At 36.6% G+C, this 14,927-nt stretch overlaps 1 protein-coding gene across 15 annotated transcripts in view; it reads left to right on the plus strand.

The window, feature by feature from the left end:
- The window catches only part of MEF2C (myocyte enhancer factor 2C), a 75,046-nt gene extending 60,331 nt beyond the window's left edge, over window positions 1-14,715 (plus strand). For 4 of the 15 annotated variants that reach the window (XM_086480225.1, XM_086480223.1, XM_086480226.1 and 1 more), the window contains 4 exons: window positions 3,855-4,027; window positions 6,261-6,390; window positions 7,259-7,394; window positions 14,394-14,715. In XM_086480225.1, the coding sequence (XP_086336351.1) occupies window positions 3,855-4,027; window positions 6,261-6,390; window positions 7,259-7,394; window positions 14,394-14,715 (761 nt within the window). Of the gene's footprint in view, window positions 1-3,854; window positions 4,028-5,294; window positions 5,319-6,260; window positions 6,391-7,258; window positions 7,395-14,393 lie in introns of all 15 variants that reach the window. The other 11 variants (XM_086480232.1, XM_086480230.1, XM_086480234.1 and 8 more) reach the window with 6 other exon arrangements.
- The last annotated feature ends 212 nt before the right edge of the window (window positions 14,716-14,927 follow it).

Genomic DNA, 14,927 nt, shown 5'->3' on the forward strand with positions numbered 1-14,927 from the left:
ATGCTCAGTACAGAATTATTGCCCCAACTCTGCTAATATCAAGAATTGCGGTCACTTTGCAATCACTGTAACACCGATGACCAAAACTACATGTAAGGTACAGATGTTATTAGTGGGGGATGAAAGAAGCAAACTTTGCTCTCTGTCCTGGCTCGAATAAACTTGTGCTCTACTCCTACCCTTAAATTCTTAAAACACGGAAGTGACCGTTTAAGATAGTAGTACATGAATCTGTGATATAGTTCATAGTAGTTTTCCATGAGAAAATGAAATTTTTTTTTGACAATTCTTCTTCACTGACTAGCTACTGATGCACAAAAATAACTTTTCTGGATGTTTTTAAAAAGTGATATTGCAGTGATTAATCATGCAGTCTGTACTTGGACAGAATTCCTTCTAAAGTCAATGGCACTTGTGCCTAAATGCAGAATGTGGGAACATGCCCAGGAAGATCATTCTATGCTCAGAAAGCATTTGTCTTTATATTCTGCCATTAGTCCAAATACAAAGTCTGGCACTGCATTTCATGACACGTGCTGCTCCACTAGCTCTGTCTAGAAACAAGATCTTTTCTGTGTAAAATATTTTTACTCTTTCAAGTCAGTATAACAAACAACATGAGGAAAAATAATTTTCTCTGAAAACTTCTTGAATTGAAAATGCTGTAAATTTACGAATTCTGACATATCCTTTTTAAAACTTGTGTATCTACTGTTTTTATTTTCATTATGCATTACAAGTCATATCCGTAATGTTTAAAAATATTCTATTCCAGCAAAAATATGGCTTTTAACCAAATAAAAATGTAAAGCCAACTTGCTCTAAAATCCATCTGTTTTTCATTTTCTTGTAATCTATAATCAGGAAATCCATTCATACATGACATATAATTTTTGTGCTTTCAAGTGGATAGTGGAATGCGACGTTCTGCATACAGTCACATCTAAATTGATAATTGACCAGGCAGAGTGTAATTTTAAAGTATAGGATGAAGGAAGGTTTAATTTGTATATTAGAAGTCTTATACATTTTTTTGCCTCTGAATGTAAATGAGGCCATTCTTTTCAGTGGATTTATCTGAAGGTGGGACAGCTGCCTCAGAGCAGGCCACAGCTTTCTGAGTAAAAAGGGTACAGTTTAAAGAGCTTGTTTAAATGCAGACTCTTCTTAACTGTAAACCGCATCCATCCATTCACCATTGATTTTCAAATGATGGGTTTCTGTATCATTGGCTTAAGGTCCACAGTCTTACATTCCTGAATCCGCATTATACCAAAAGAATAACAATTTGGTGGCTGGAAAGAGGAATCGTTATTATATGGCTCCAAAATGCTATCTGGCGTAATATGCCATGAACAGCAGAAATCTACTGGTAAAGAGAAGATTGCAGTAGCTCTTAAAAATAATTTGATGTTCTAAAAATACTAATGTAAGAAATGTTATCACTGTTCAAAATATTTTACATCAGTAGGTAAACAGTATAAATAAGAGACGAAAGTTTCTGAAAAGTAAAGTTTTATACAGACACATTCTTTCTCTTCATTTTTAATAGTGAATTATATTAAGTAAATCTTATGTAGAAAATAGGAGTTCTTTCTTGTAAGGGTTTCTATTCTCCAAAAATCACAACCATAGAAACAGACATGTAGGTTACAGTGCATGCTGTTTCATTAAATGACGTAGGCTGTATAGTATATTGTAGAACTAAAAAAAATACACTGCTTCTTCAAACAGCTTCATTTTCACCCTCTGAACAAATGCTTGTCATACAACAGATTTCACAAGGCAGTTTTACTTCCTGTTGGTAAAATAGCACCAGAGAAACTCTACTTTTGCTTCAGTTTCTTCTGTTGATCACTTCTCCACATCATTAGTTTTTCAGTAGTCAGTTTGTAAAAGACTTTTAAAAGGCACTGTAGCTGCTAGAAGATGTTGTATATTCAAAATGCCCCTTCTAATTTCATTGCCTCTTGTAACACATAGCATTAATTAGAGCATAATATGTAGCAAAAGCATGTTGAGAGCAATTGTTCATTTAACAAAATGCCTGCTGACACAAAATGGAAAATTCTTGACAGTGTTCTGCTATTTTAGCTTGATACATGTAAAATACACTTTTTTTCAATTAACTCATGTTATCTCACTAACTGTAAGATATTATTAAGGAAATAAACAACAAGTCTAACTGCAAAAAACATTTTAATACAGAACCTCTGAACTGATCTGAGTGCTTCTAGGTTTCCATCTTAATTTCTTTTTGGAAAGGCTTGGGAGATTATGATAATAAAATGCATGAGAATAAACAAGCCAGTCCAGACCAGGGACTAAAGATACCTCACAAATATGGAAGTGAAGCACTTCATGATACTTTTCCTGTGTCCTAAGTCTAGTATTCACAGTTCAGGGTCTTCTGGAGCCTGAAGTGGTGTTTTTGTATTTAATAGCCTTTGACAGATTTTTTTTCCCATGGATTTGCTGGTGTGATAAATACAATCAGCTGATATGCTTGTAGATTAAAAACACGATTTAATGTTAGTCATGCTTGGACACACTTCATTATCCTGACTAGAAGACAGATTCACTCTCATGTACGGTGATTTTTATGCCCACCTCACAGACTTTATCAAATTTAGTTCCATAATACATTCATGTCCTTTAGGGCTGTAAACCCCACTTCATGTTTGAAAAAAAAAGTAGGATGCTGAGTTCTTCACTGACTTTGGGACTACAAAGCAAATTTGAAGGTCCAGGGCTTCTAACTCATAGGGCTTTGACACAGTCAGTAGCTCGTCTTCCCACACTATTTCTACGTTGTGCATCGCAGCTTGTGAGTTGTGAACAAAAGATGAGCACACAACAGAAAGACCCCACTAGCATTTTTTCCCTTGGTACTTATCCGTGAAAGTTTTCTCTTTTTGTACTAGTTTTCATGCTATTCCCTCTCTATGGCTGGGCAGTTTCTGTATCTCTCTTGAGCCTGTGCAGACAAAATTTCAAGGCTACACTAAAAATTCGTCTCTTTCTCCAGACTTTGTGTGGGTAAGAGGTGAAATTAGGCAAATGATATAGGAAGGTCTCATTTTTAGTGGAATGGTAGGTCAGTAGCCTTACAGATATACAGTTGTCAGTACTATCTGGTGAGAAAAGGAAACACTTTTCTGAAAAAGGCAAATGAAACATTCGCCTGCCAGAATTATTACTGAGGCCTGGAGAGAGTGGCACAGAGATGAAGATACGGTGGTATTTTCCAAATAAGGTTATGCTCTTGCTCCCATTGACTTTAGTGTTGACAGAATCAGGTCCAAAAAGTATGGTGAAAAAGAGCCAAAAACATTTTAGAATCTTCCTAGTCCTCCCCCTGCCTTTTCTGGAAATTATAGCCTTGCTATACTCATCCTTTGTTTAAAAACAAAACAAAATCATGACCTGGAAAGGGCTGAGTCAGGCAAGGCAGAAGCCTCTGTAGCTGTCGAGCAAACACAGCATAGCTTTGACTTTTTTTTAAGCCATGAGATTACCTGACTGTCCTGATTTTCTCCTAAGGCAAATGTTAGATCTTTGAGCACACAGTATATTGTGCTATATGCTATAGTGCTGTAAACAGAGTCATATAATCAAGTTAATTTCAGCATATCATTGAGATGTCATCTGCCATGAGAGAAAGCATTTTAAGACTAGTTCTTCCAAATATGGCATGTGTTGTAGTTTCCGATAAAGATACATTACATGACACTGGTATTTACCTTGATTTTTATTTGACATTCTTAGTGTTCAGTCTTAAGAAACATATTGGAGTTTATAACCTTTTTCTCTTTTTCCTTTTTTCTTTTTTTTTTTTTTTTAAATCTAAACAGGAAATGGTTATGGCAACCCCCGCAACTCACCAGGTCTGCTGGTCTCACCTGGCAACTTGAACAAGAATATGCAAGCAAAATCTCCGCCTCCAATGAATTTGGGAATGAACAACCGTAAACCAGATCTCCGTGTGCTTATTCCACCTGGCAGCAAGAATACAATGCCATCAGTGGTAATGAATTTTCAAACCTTTTTGTATCTCTTGCAGATAAGAGATATTTAGGAATTTCAAGGCCTGCTCAAGCAACTAAACTCAGCAGAATAGTATTCCACGTTCTTACTTGTTTGGTCTTTCTGTCTAACCTTAAGTCTTGACATCAACCTGAGGATGCAGACAGAGCCTGTTCAATTGTTTTTATGAATTCATATTTACTTCATCCCTTTTTTCTATTGAGTTGCAAAATAGGAACTGTGTCCTGCACAGTCTAAACTTCTGCACTGTCTTTCCTAGTAGCTGGAAGAGCCTTTCCTGGATTTGTTATAAAGTCTGAATTTAACCCTGAGTATTCCTAACCTACTAAGTTTTTCTTAAATATTTAGTCACACAGAGTCTCAGCAGGTGGCAGATTAACTACAAATAAGTTAATTTGAACTCTATCGCTCTGAGCTTCAAAGGCCAAATTTTGTAATGGTAAGAGACAGTCAACAGATAGAGCAGTATAACAAGGAGCATGAAACTGCTGTATCTCCTGTCAGGATTAACAAAATTTAGGCAGGGTATTATGCTAGAAGGTTGAATTGCGAAGGTGTCGTGTGTATCTTGTAGCTCCCTTCCGAAAGTCAGTTAGTGGTTGCAAGTAAATCTTTCATGAGTGATTTAACATAAAGTGAGCTTAATTTGAAAAGGATTTTGATGGTAAATTTCAGTAACATTATAAACACTTTTTTTTCCATTATGTAACAAACACTATTAAAACAACTTCCAAGTTGGCTACTTCAGCTTGACACATAATAAATTAACTTTGAACGTCAAACTAAAACCTCCCATAAATGTGATGCTGCCTTCTGAGAGGATAAGTTACATATAGTCTCCTGCAGGGCAATGTTCAATGTCAACCAAGACAGTGACAAGCTGTCTGCATCAAATGATTTATTCTAAGGCCCTTAAAACTGATACTTTCCAAGGGATTCTGTGAATGGTCAGGTCTGAAACTAGGTATAGCAACACAGTCTGCAGCCACTGGGTCTGTGGAAGAAATAGTGAATTCTTAGAGAGAATCTTGGGCTGAAAACTGGGTAGATTGTCCTCACAATTGAGACAAACATCCCATTAGAAGGATAAAGAAAGAGATCTATGAAGTGTTATTTTTCCAAACTATGCTTGGAAAGTGTTTAATTTGCTGCCTCTATCACATGAAGTTATTCCCTAGACTAGAAATCTGCATCTTGGTAAATATTTACATTTACTAATTTTTAATGCTCCTTTCCTATGCACTCAGTCTGAGGATGTTGATCTGCTTCTGGTAAGTGGTAACAATGTTGATCTTAATAACGAGGAAAAGAAAATCAGTTCTCATGTACGATCAATACTTGTGTAGGTGGTGTTGGTTGAAATAAAATGGAAAAATTTACCATAACTATTTTATGAATAAAAAGGTCATCATAATTTTTGAAATATAGCAATATGGAGGGCCAGGTGCGGTTGTTGCACGTATTCAAATCACATACGCTAGAATAAAGCTTTCTTGTTACTGATGCTTTGAGGACGTGTTAACATGTGCTGTTGAAGGTGGTACAGCCTTATGACATTTTTTTGGTGGCTTTCTGGTCATTTTATCTTGCCGCTCACAGGATTAGCATTCTCTAGTGCAATTTTCAGTGCAACTTCTAGTGCCCTGGAGTTAAGTATAAGCATGTAACTCCTGTGCTGCCTAGCACTCTTGAAGTTTGTTTTATTGCACAAAAACGAAGTAACCAGAGCACCATCTGCTGGTAAGAGTTCAGAGATCAGCAATATCGGGGTGCCCCTCTCCTTCACAGCATAAAATCCAGTACTGCTGGGTTTTGGGGGGGGTTCTTTTTTTTTCTTTCTTTTTTTCTTTTTTTTTTCTTTTTTTTTTTTTTTTGATTTGAGTGAAAAGGAAAACAATGGGAATAGAGTCTACATATTTCATTAGTTTTTCACACAATCTGTTCATCTACCCACAATAAAAGTAATCTTACTTGTTACTAGTTCAGTTACCTAGGAGATACTGATGTAATGGGTTACTATGGTGACAACTGGTCTCTTGAAGGCTTGTAAATGATAGGGTTGGCAGAGTTCATAAAAGCCACATGTTAAATGATTAATTTCTAGAAATTTGTGTCAGCCAGTATTTCTCATGCACAAAATATACCCAGAAAGTTAATACACACAGCTAACTTAAAACTAGTCAATAATATGTTTATTTTACTTACTTTAAAAGAATCAGAGGATAAATAACTCCCAGTCTGCTCAGTCATTGGCTACTCCAGTGGTTTCCGTAGCAACTCCTACTCTACCAGGGCAAGGGATGGGAGGATACCCATCAGCCATCTCAACAACATATGGTACTGGTAAGTATGGGTGCAAGATGTAAAGGGTGGGGGAGGTGCAAGATGCTGACAAATGTCTATCTCAGTACTAATGGATTAGCTAACATTTGTTGGGGAAACTGAAAAATTCATGTTTGATATGCTTTTGCACAGCATCTACTTATTCTGTATCTGTCACTAACTTGAGATATATCTATTTAAAAGGTAGCTACTTTGTTCGAATGCAAAACTGCTTTGATAGCTTTCTTTCATTGGCTTTAATAAAACATGTAACTTAAAAGACATTTCTTAATCTCTTAATACCACAGGTAATTTCATGTATTTGAGTGCATCTTCCTAGAGTCGTAAGGGTAGTGGGAGCAAGCAGCTTCACGGGCTTCAAAACAGAGTTTAATAATACAGTTACCTGTGAAAGACTAGAAATGAAGGCTCAAGAGATCCTTTCCAGTTCTCATTGCACACTGCTGCTGTATAGAGCCTGCTAGTGTACAGATCCATTAAAGGAGTCGTGCGTTGTTCAGACATGGGCTGCCTGCTGGGTTCTGCAAGAAGACTATAACTGAAATATTATTATGTTTTTCACATCTTTGACTCTGTGAGAGTGCATCTGTACTTATGGTGGATATACAGGCTAAGAATGCTTTGGATCATTCAGATCCAGAAAAGCCCTGCTAAACTACAGAATAATTATTAGTGCATTATTTGCTCCCAAGTTAATGAGTTGAGGGAAGAGGAAGGTCTAGTTTCCCTGCTGCAACTTAGTGTGATTGGTGTAATTAAAATTAAAAGGCTTTTAAAGTGACATCTGAAAATTACGATGCTAGTTATCGTTTAATTGCTTCCTCTTTAATTCTCTTTTAATTATTGCCTTTTCTGTTTTCAAATCTAGAATATTCTCTGAGTAGTGCAGATATATCATCTCTCTCTGGGTTTAATACAGCCAGTGCTCTTCATCTTGGTTCTGTGACTGGCTGGCAACAGCAACACCTACATAACATGCCACCATCTGCCCTCAGTCAATTGGGGTAAGCAGTGTTTTCTTTATTTTATTGTTCTACAGTGAATTCAATCTCCCCAGTAATCCCAAATCTGAAGTATATCAAGACAACATATCAGCACACTGTTAAATATCTGTAAGAGCTCCATTTCCCAAAACTGGAACTACATATTTCATCAAAAGTTTGTTAGGTAGCTACAATGAAGTATTCCGTATCCATGACATTTTCTCAGTAGTGTAGTAAAGACTACTGTTCATGTTTTAATCTTTATTTCTTTGAACTGCATTTTATTTCACTACAAAAGACCAAACTGAACACTTATACTGTGCTGTTGCTGTATTTTACCGTTTATGCTTTTTATTTCCAGTTACTGTAGCACATTTACAGTAAATTTTAAATGTTTCTAAGTATTTTTAATCAAGTAAGAATGACATAATGATTTGACCAGAGATTAAGCCTTAACCTTATATAATAATCACATACTCCATTCTGCTCAGCTCTGACGTTTAAGTTTCGTTTCTTTGGAAATGTTTTCTACAAGCAAATAACATAATTAGGCTTAAGGACTGTAAGCCCTCAAAACTCATGGCGGTTTGCCTGTGTTGAGGAGGATAGATGTTCGTGCCCTCTAGTGGCTAATTTCAATACGTTTAGCCAAGTCTGGTGAAGCGCACTGCTAAATCATTTCAGGATTTTCAAAGGTGTGACGATTCACACAGGGAAGTCAGCTAATGCGTTCTTGAAAAAGCAACCTATTGGCCCATTGCAGGGAACTTTAGCAGTATGATTTTCAAAAATCCTGGTGTCTGCAATTTCTATCAACTAAGACCATAGGCACTCACCAGCACACGCAGCCTAAGGTATGGCTAGACATGTTTGAATTTTAGATATTTTCATCACAAAAATAGAAGCTGAAAACAGCTGGGGTGTATTTATGAGGAGACATTTAATTCATACGCATTTGAAAAGTAAACTCTTTTTTTTTTTTTCAGAAGGAGGTGTTGCACATATGCACTTATTTTTTTTGCGAGATGATTGCCATAACATAAAACTATTTAATACTCTAAATGTGGCTCAAACTTCAAAACTCTCCTTCTAATTTATCTGACCACTTTTTGTAACTTAATGTAGTTTCTTTACCATGTACAGAGAGTTTAGGTTTTTAAAAGACCACTATACAAGTGCTTCAGAGGAAACAAAAATGTTTTAAACCTCATTTCTATATGAATAAGCATATATAGATAGTAACTACATAAAAACATACAACTGAAATAGTTGCTGTAACAGAAAAAATAGTCTTAATACCTTCATCTTACACTTCTATTTTCTTTTCAAGTTGGCACTGTTTCTGAAGCAACAATCAGGCTAACTGTACAACTAAAGACATAAAGTCTCAAATAAATTGAAAACTCACATGTTAGATATCAATGTATAACCTTACAATAAGCTGATTGTTTTCAGTGGTGTACCAAAGAATGTAATAAGGCTATTTGGTTAACCAAAAAAGTATAAATTAAATCCTAAACTAACTACATGCCTTTTCAGATGTGTCACACATCGTCATCTGTTTCTAATTCATATCACAGAATGTCTAAGTGTAATGGCTGTGGCTGGTGGAATACATTCTGAGTTGCTATTTTTATTATTATTATTCTTTCAGCAATTTGTAAATGAATTCAGCTATGAAAGCTGCTTCACTGACAGTTCTGGAGAAGTCTTCTTTCTCTGCAGAAAATTATATGCATTTCTTTATTTTATTTTAGTCACTGAATTATACATGCAAAAGTACCTGTGCTACCTTTTGGATTAGTTGAAAAACGCGAAATTATACAGAACATATTCAGTCCATGTCAACCTGAGCTAGAATTTGCAGGAAGATTAAAACAATCACTCGAAATTATAGTCATCCGCAGGTATTTGAGAAAATACATCTACAAAGGGTTTGACAACCCAAATCCCTGTGCTGGGTGAGCTCATATGCTTGAATAATTTCGCAACTGTGAGATGTTCATTGGTAACAGTGGGCTGTAAAGACCTGTGAGAAAACAGAGTTACTGGAAGAGACATCCTTGTTCTCCAGCAGGTTTTGTTTTTCACCGAAGCCTAAAGGTGAAAACCAGCTCTGTTTCCTCAACACACGGCAGAAGAATATGATTAGTAATAAAATAGGGTATGGTTAGACTTACTAGCTTGCTCCAGATAAGTCCCCAATGATTTCAGCAGCACTCTCAGAACCATCTTTAAAATAATTGGAGAAGATCTCTACAACCTAACTCCTAACTCTTCATGTTGACTCTCCAAGTAGTCACCACATTAGTACCAGTGGGCTTGAGGACAAATACCTGAGGACACAGGATTAGTTCACTTTCGCTATCTGCACAGCTTTTGGCCTTTTGCTGAGCCTGGTCAATAGGTTAACAATGTAGAGCCTGGTTTGATATGTTTGGGACATTAAAATGAGTCAGACTTTTCAACTTTTTGGGTTAAAAAGCAAAATAGTACTTTCATGGTCTTTTAACTAGGCCGACATCTGGAAAAAACACACACAAATTCTATTGAAAATCAGTTCCTCCTCAGACTTTGAGATCATGTCTCAATATTGCTGCAATGTCTCTTACAGAGAGGGTTACTGCTTATCTAACACAGACCAAAGAGTCTAACAGAAGTTAATTGCTATTAACCAGAAGTGAAATCGGTTCCAAACTCCAAAATAAATTATCTCAATTTCTTAGGCACCAGTCCATTATATGGAAAATGTTTTCTTTCATCCATATTTCCCAGTCTAAGAGAGAATCTTTTCTTCTTTATCATCTCCAGGTGAAATTTTGGCTTTCCTAAAACATAAGTTAAAACATAGAAACAGTATTTCACCTGAAGACTTTTCAGGATAGATAATTATTTATGTAAAAGATGTTTCTCCAAAATTTTACCCACCTGCACAAAAAAAAATTGTCCAAATTCATGTGTATTGTTGACTTTTTCTGTGACTCTTACACAGCAAGCTTTTTACTTAGCAATGATTAATTTTCATTAAGTAATAGCTGTAGCTAGATATGGGCAAATATTCATCATTGAATCATTTTTACTGAAATATTTAGATGCAGTGATATTGTTTTGTGAATTCACATCAGTTCTGCCAACTTCCTTGTTCTGAATAAAAGCCTTATATATTTAGTATTGAGCCTTTTTTTTTATGCCACCGTTGTAAATAAGATGTTCCAGTGTTTCAGTTTCATGTTATTCTTCATTTAGAAATTTCTTTTTAAAGTGTAGACCTTAACATGTGAAAGCTAGCCAAAATATCTTGACACAGAAATTCTTATTCTGCCTTTACATTAATTAAAAAATATTTTAAAACCTACTGTGTTTTTACCTAAAAGAAAAACAGAGGGGAGGGAGAAGTTTGCATTGCTAGCAAGTCAAAAATATCCTCTATTTTCTTAGTTACAGATTAGCACGTAACTAAAGATACGTAACTAAATTTTGCCATGAATTTTCAGTGGTTCCTTATATATATATATTTATGGGGAAAATTATATGAAGTGAGGAAGTAATTTAGAGAAGCAAGTGTGGGCATAAAGGAAAAGGTATGTGAGGCTCTTTCTTCCTTCAATAGACCACTTTCTCTCTCTGTAAAAACCTACCTGGTGCATGTTCATGTCCTCACTCATCACCTCCTCAGACCTGCACTTCTATCTGTGCATGCTGAGCTTCCACATCAGTTGGAGATCCGAACAGATAGACACACACACAGAACTGATCTCACTGGCATCAGCACAGACTACACTCACTTTCAAGCTCATTGCATCCTGACTTGCTTCCCACCTCTTACACAGCAGAACTGTGCAGTTGTGCAGTGTTGAACCCAGATAGGAACCAGCATTTCTCCCACGTGGCTGGTGTGTTCTAAATGAACATCACATTTTTCACTGTACTGGGCTCAATAGGAACTGCTGTGCGAAACTGAAACATCAGTTTTCTTCATTGTCCCCGTAAAAGTAATTATTTTCAATAAACATATGAAGAAGGTGATTATGTTACCATGGGTGGACTGCATGGCACTTATTGAGTGCTTATGATGATACACAATCCTTTGAAGTCATTTGCTTTATTTTCTCTGTGGATTTTCCATATTCAAAAACTGTTTGTTTTCCAGTGCACTTAGTGTGGGTTTCAAATTATGAAAACAGGGCATGCCTGAACCACATTTCCATAGTTATATGCAGCAATAGTGTAAAATATACATTGATACTATAGATATACAGAGCTGTTGCTACACTCACACACATGCATATATGAAAAGAAATCATTTTGCAGCAGGCAGAATTATAATTTTTACAATACAGCTTCTGATCTAAATAGAAGTCAATCCTCTGCTTAGAATATGGGTTTAAAAACTGCACCTAAGTATGTTCTATTTCACCATTCACATCTATGTGTAACAGTAGGTTTCCCTTGTAATGGACCATTTTAACTTACACGAGATCCTCATAAAAATGTTTCAGAAAATTGTAAAGAAATGCATCAAAAAACAGATATTAAAATTTGGAAATAGTTTTAGCAGGAAAAGACTATATTTGAAAAGGAAAAAAAATTTTTGAACAATGACTCAAAATAATTGCTTTAATATATTTATATTGATTTAAACCTCAAAAAATTAGTCCTCACTTGCCAAAACGTCAGTAACCTTTTGTCGGTTTACAAAGTGTTCAGAATGCGGATCAACCTGTAGCATTTTTAAAACTGCCACAAATCTGTCTGCCAGGTATTTACATAACCCTTCTGATGAATCAGGAGGAATCTAAAGAAAAGTCCACAGAAATACTTTTTTGTACTGACTTTAGAAACACTGTTAAAAAAGCAACATTGCAGTATAGCAATACTAGCTCTATTTCATTGAAATTGCAGCTTATCCCTCTGGATTTCTTCCTTTTGGGGCTGTCACACAATGGAATGCGAGTATATTCCATGTGAACAAATTTGACTGAATATGGTTGGTTTTAACTAGCATGGGTTTTTTAGCTGTCCGCAGCTTTGCAAACTGACATGTCATCTGCTCACATCAAACACTTCTCAATCAAATCCCCAGGCTCCACCATCATTTATTGTGGGACTCTCAGGTTTAGCTATAAGCTTGGCATCTAAAATAATATAAAATCCTATCATACATTCTAAACTAATAGCTTGTTTTCCCAGGTGAAGTCTTACCACCCCCTAAGCAACTGAAAAGTTAAGTCACTGGAAATGAAAAGCAAAAAAAAAAAAAAAGGAACTTTTTTTGATTCTTGTTGGATTCTTTTCAGCAAGTTTTCAGGAAAAGAGTGGAATATTTTACTAAATTGAAATGACAAATTCTGATATTTAGCGTTTCTTATATATGTTAATTTAATTGTTACAAAAGCAAAGAAAACATCCTCTTTGTCAAAAAAAAAAAAATGCCTGCATTTGCTGCTGTGAGGGCTATTACTCACAGACTCTGTGACATGACAGGAATCATTGCAGATTTGGCACATTCATCTGTATAGGAATAAAGTGTAGATAAAAACAATTGGAGGTAGAACATCCTGTTTTCTAACAAGATCCATCCTTTATTAAAGACTGCAATAATTCCTGATAAAGGCAGTTGATATCATTCGATATTGAAGCCTTATAGTTCCATTTTAAATCTGTCAGAACAAAAGAAAACAACATATTGTCTTTCATCAAAGTTGTAGTAAAAGTTGCTTAAGTAAAGAACAACTCCCAGTTGATGAGGTATCAGGAAAAGTGCAGTGTTTCAATAAATGAAAAGACCACATCTAAACTTAATTGTTTCTTCTACATACTTAAAAATTAATCCAAATCCCAGTATTTCTTCTGCTTGCAGTAAAAACGCCTGCATATCCCTTTGGGCTAAAATGTTGTGAGGCCAATGGGTCTGTTGCCATTTACTGCCTCCAGTGTCCCCCTGTATAAATATTCACAAGTAGAAACCTTGGAACTGTGTCTCTGGGGTTAAACACTAACTTCAGCCTAGCAGATGGTCCCTGAAGTGGAACATCATGGGAACCGTGTGTTGAGAAGGCTATTTTAATAACGAAGAGAAAAGCCAGGTTTTACCAGGAGATGGTGCTTTTGTACAAAACATCCTGTAGATGCAAGTGATCTGATTTATCCCGTAGATATAAAGCACATTCTCAGTGTTTCATCTCCTCCCTGCCTTTCAGCTTTCCTCTGCCAATACCTGCCCACAAACATGCACAGAAACAAAATTAACTTCGAATAGTTATACAGCTTGCCTTTGGAAAAGCTTTAGGGTAGCAGTTTCTCTTGCTAGGAGCATCCTCTGATTCGGGCTCTCCTACAGGCAAACAGTACGATCCTCTGACATCTTCCACTACTCTTCAGCTTCTCTTCTGTAGTTTATTCAAAAGCATTCTGGATTGAGTTATGAATTCATAGATTTAAATGATAAAATCATATCTAAATCCTCACCTGCCTGTGGTATTTTATTAGTGTCAATCCTAGTACCGGTAATTTCAACTCTATTCTGAAAGATATAAAAAGTACCTGGCCCAAACTTTTGTTTCTGTTTTGCATCTGAAGTCGCATGTCAAAATGAACAGCAATAAAAATAGCTGGGCGCATTCAAACTAATTGGATTAATCCCAGCAGAAAGTCCGTGCCTCCCCTGTCTCAGCCGGTGCATACACACACACAAGCATTAGTTACAAAGAAACCTGCAGGTGGTTCCAACAGTGCAAAGGCTCGCCTTCCAAAATTTGTTGTGACACTTGAGTCAAAAAGAGGAGAGAAAGAGAGACTGAAAGCGAGACTTCCTTTCAAACCAAGGGCAAGTCCCGCTCAAGCGGACCGCATTTGTTGTGATGCTTTCATCTCTTTGAATTTGTGAACCCTGCCCAGGAAACAGTCCTCATGCTCTCTGCATGCGCGAGCCTTTACACTGGTGTTTTGTGTGAGTGTTTGTGCATATCTGGGGGCTCCATGCCTCCTCCGTCTGTAACTGGGTTTCCTTTCCTCCTACAGAGCTTGCACTAGCACTCATTTATCTCAGAGTACAAATCTCTCCCTGCCTTCTACTCAAAGCCTCAACATCAAGTCAGAACCTGTTTCTCCTCCTAGAGACCGTACCACCACACCCTCGAGATACCCACAGCACACGCGCCATGAGGCGGGGAGATCTCCTGTTGACAGTTTGAGCAGCTGTAGCAGTTCCTATGATGGAAGTGACCGAGAAGATCACCGGAATGAATTCCACTCCCCCATTGGACTCACCAGACCTTCGCCGGACGAAAGGGAAAGCCCCTCTGTCAAGCGCATGCGGCTCTCTGAAGGATGGGCTACATGATAACTTTATTACCTATTAGGTTTTTTTTTCTTGCAGTGTGTGTGTGCTATACCTTAATGGGGGAGGGGGGGTCGATATGCATTATATGTGCCGTGTGTGGAAAAAAAAAAAAGTCAGGTACTCTGTTTTGTAAAAGTACTTTTAAATTGCCTCAGTGATACAGTATAAGGATAAACAGAAATGCTGAGATAAGCTTAGCACTTGAGTTGTAC

The sequence above is a fragment of the Leptosomus discolor genome, chromosome Z (assembly GCF_034619465.1).
Source record: "Leptosomus discolor isolate bLepDis1 chromosome Z, bLepDis1.hap2, whole genome shotgun sequence".
NCBI classification, from domain to species: Eukaryota; Metazoa; Chordata; class Aves; order Leptosomiformes; family Leptosomidae; genus Leptosomus; species Leptosomus discolor.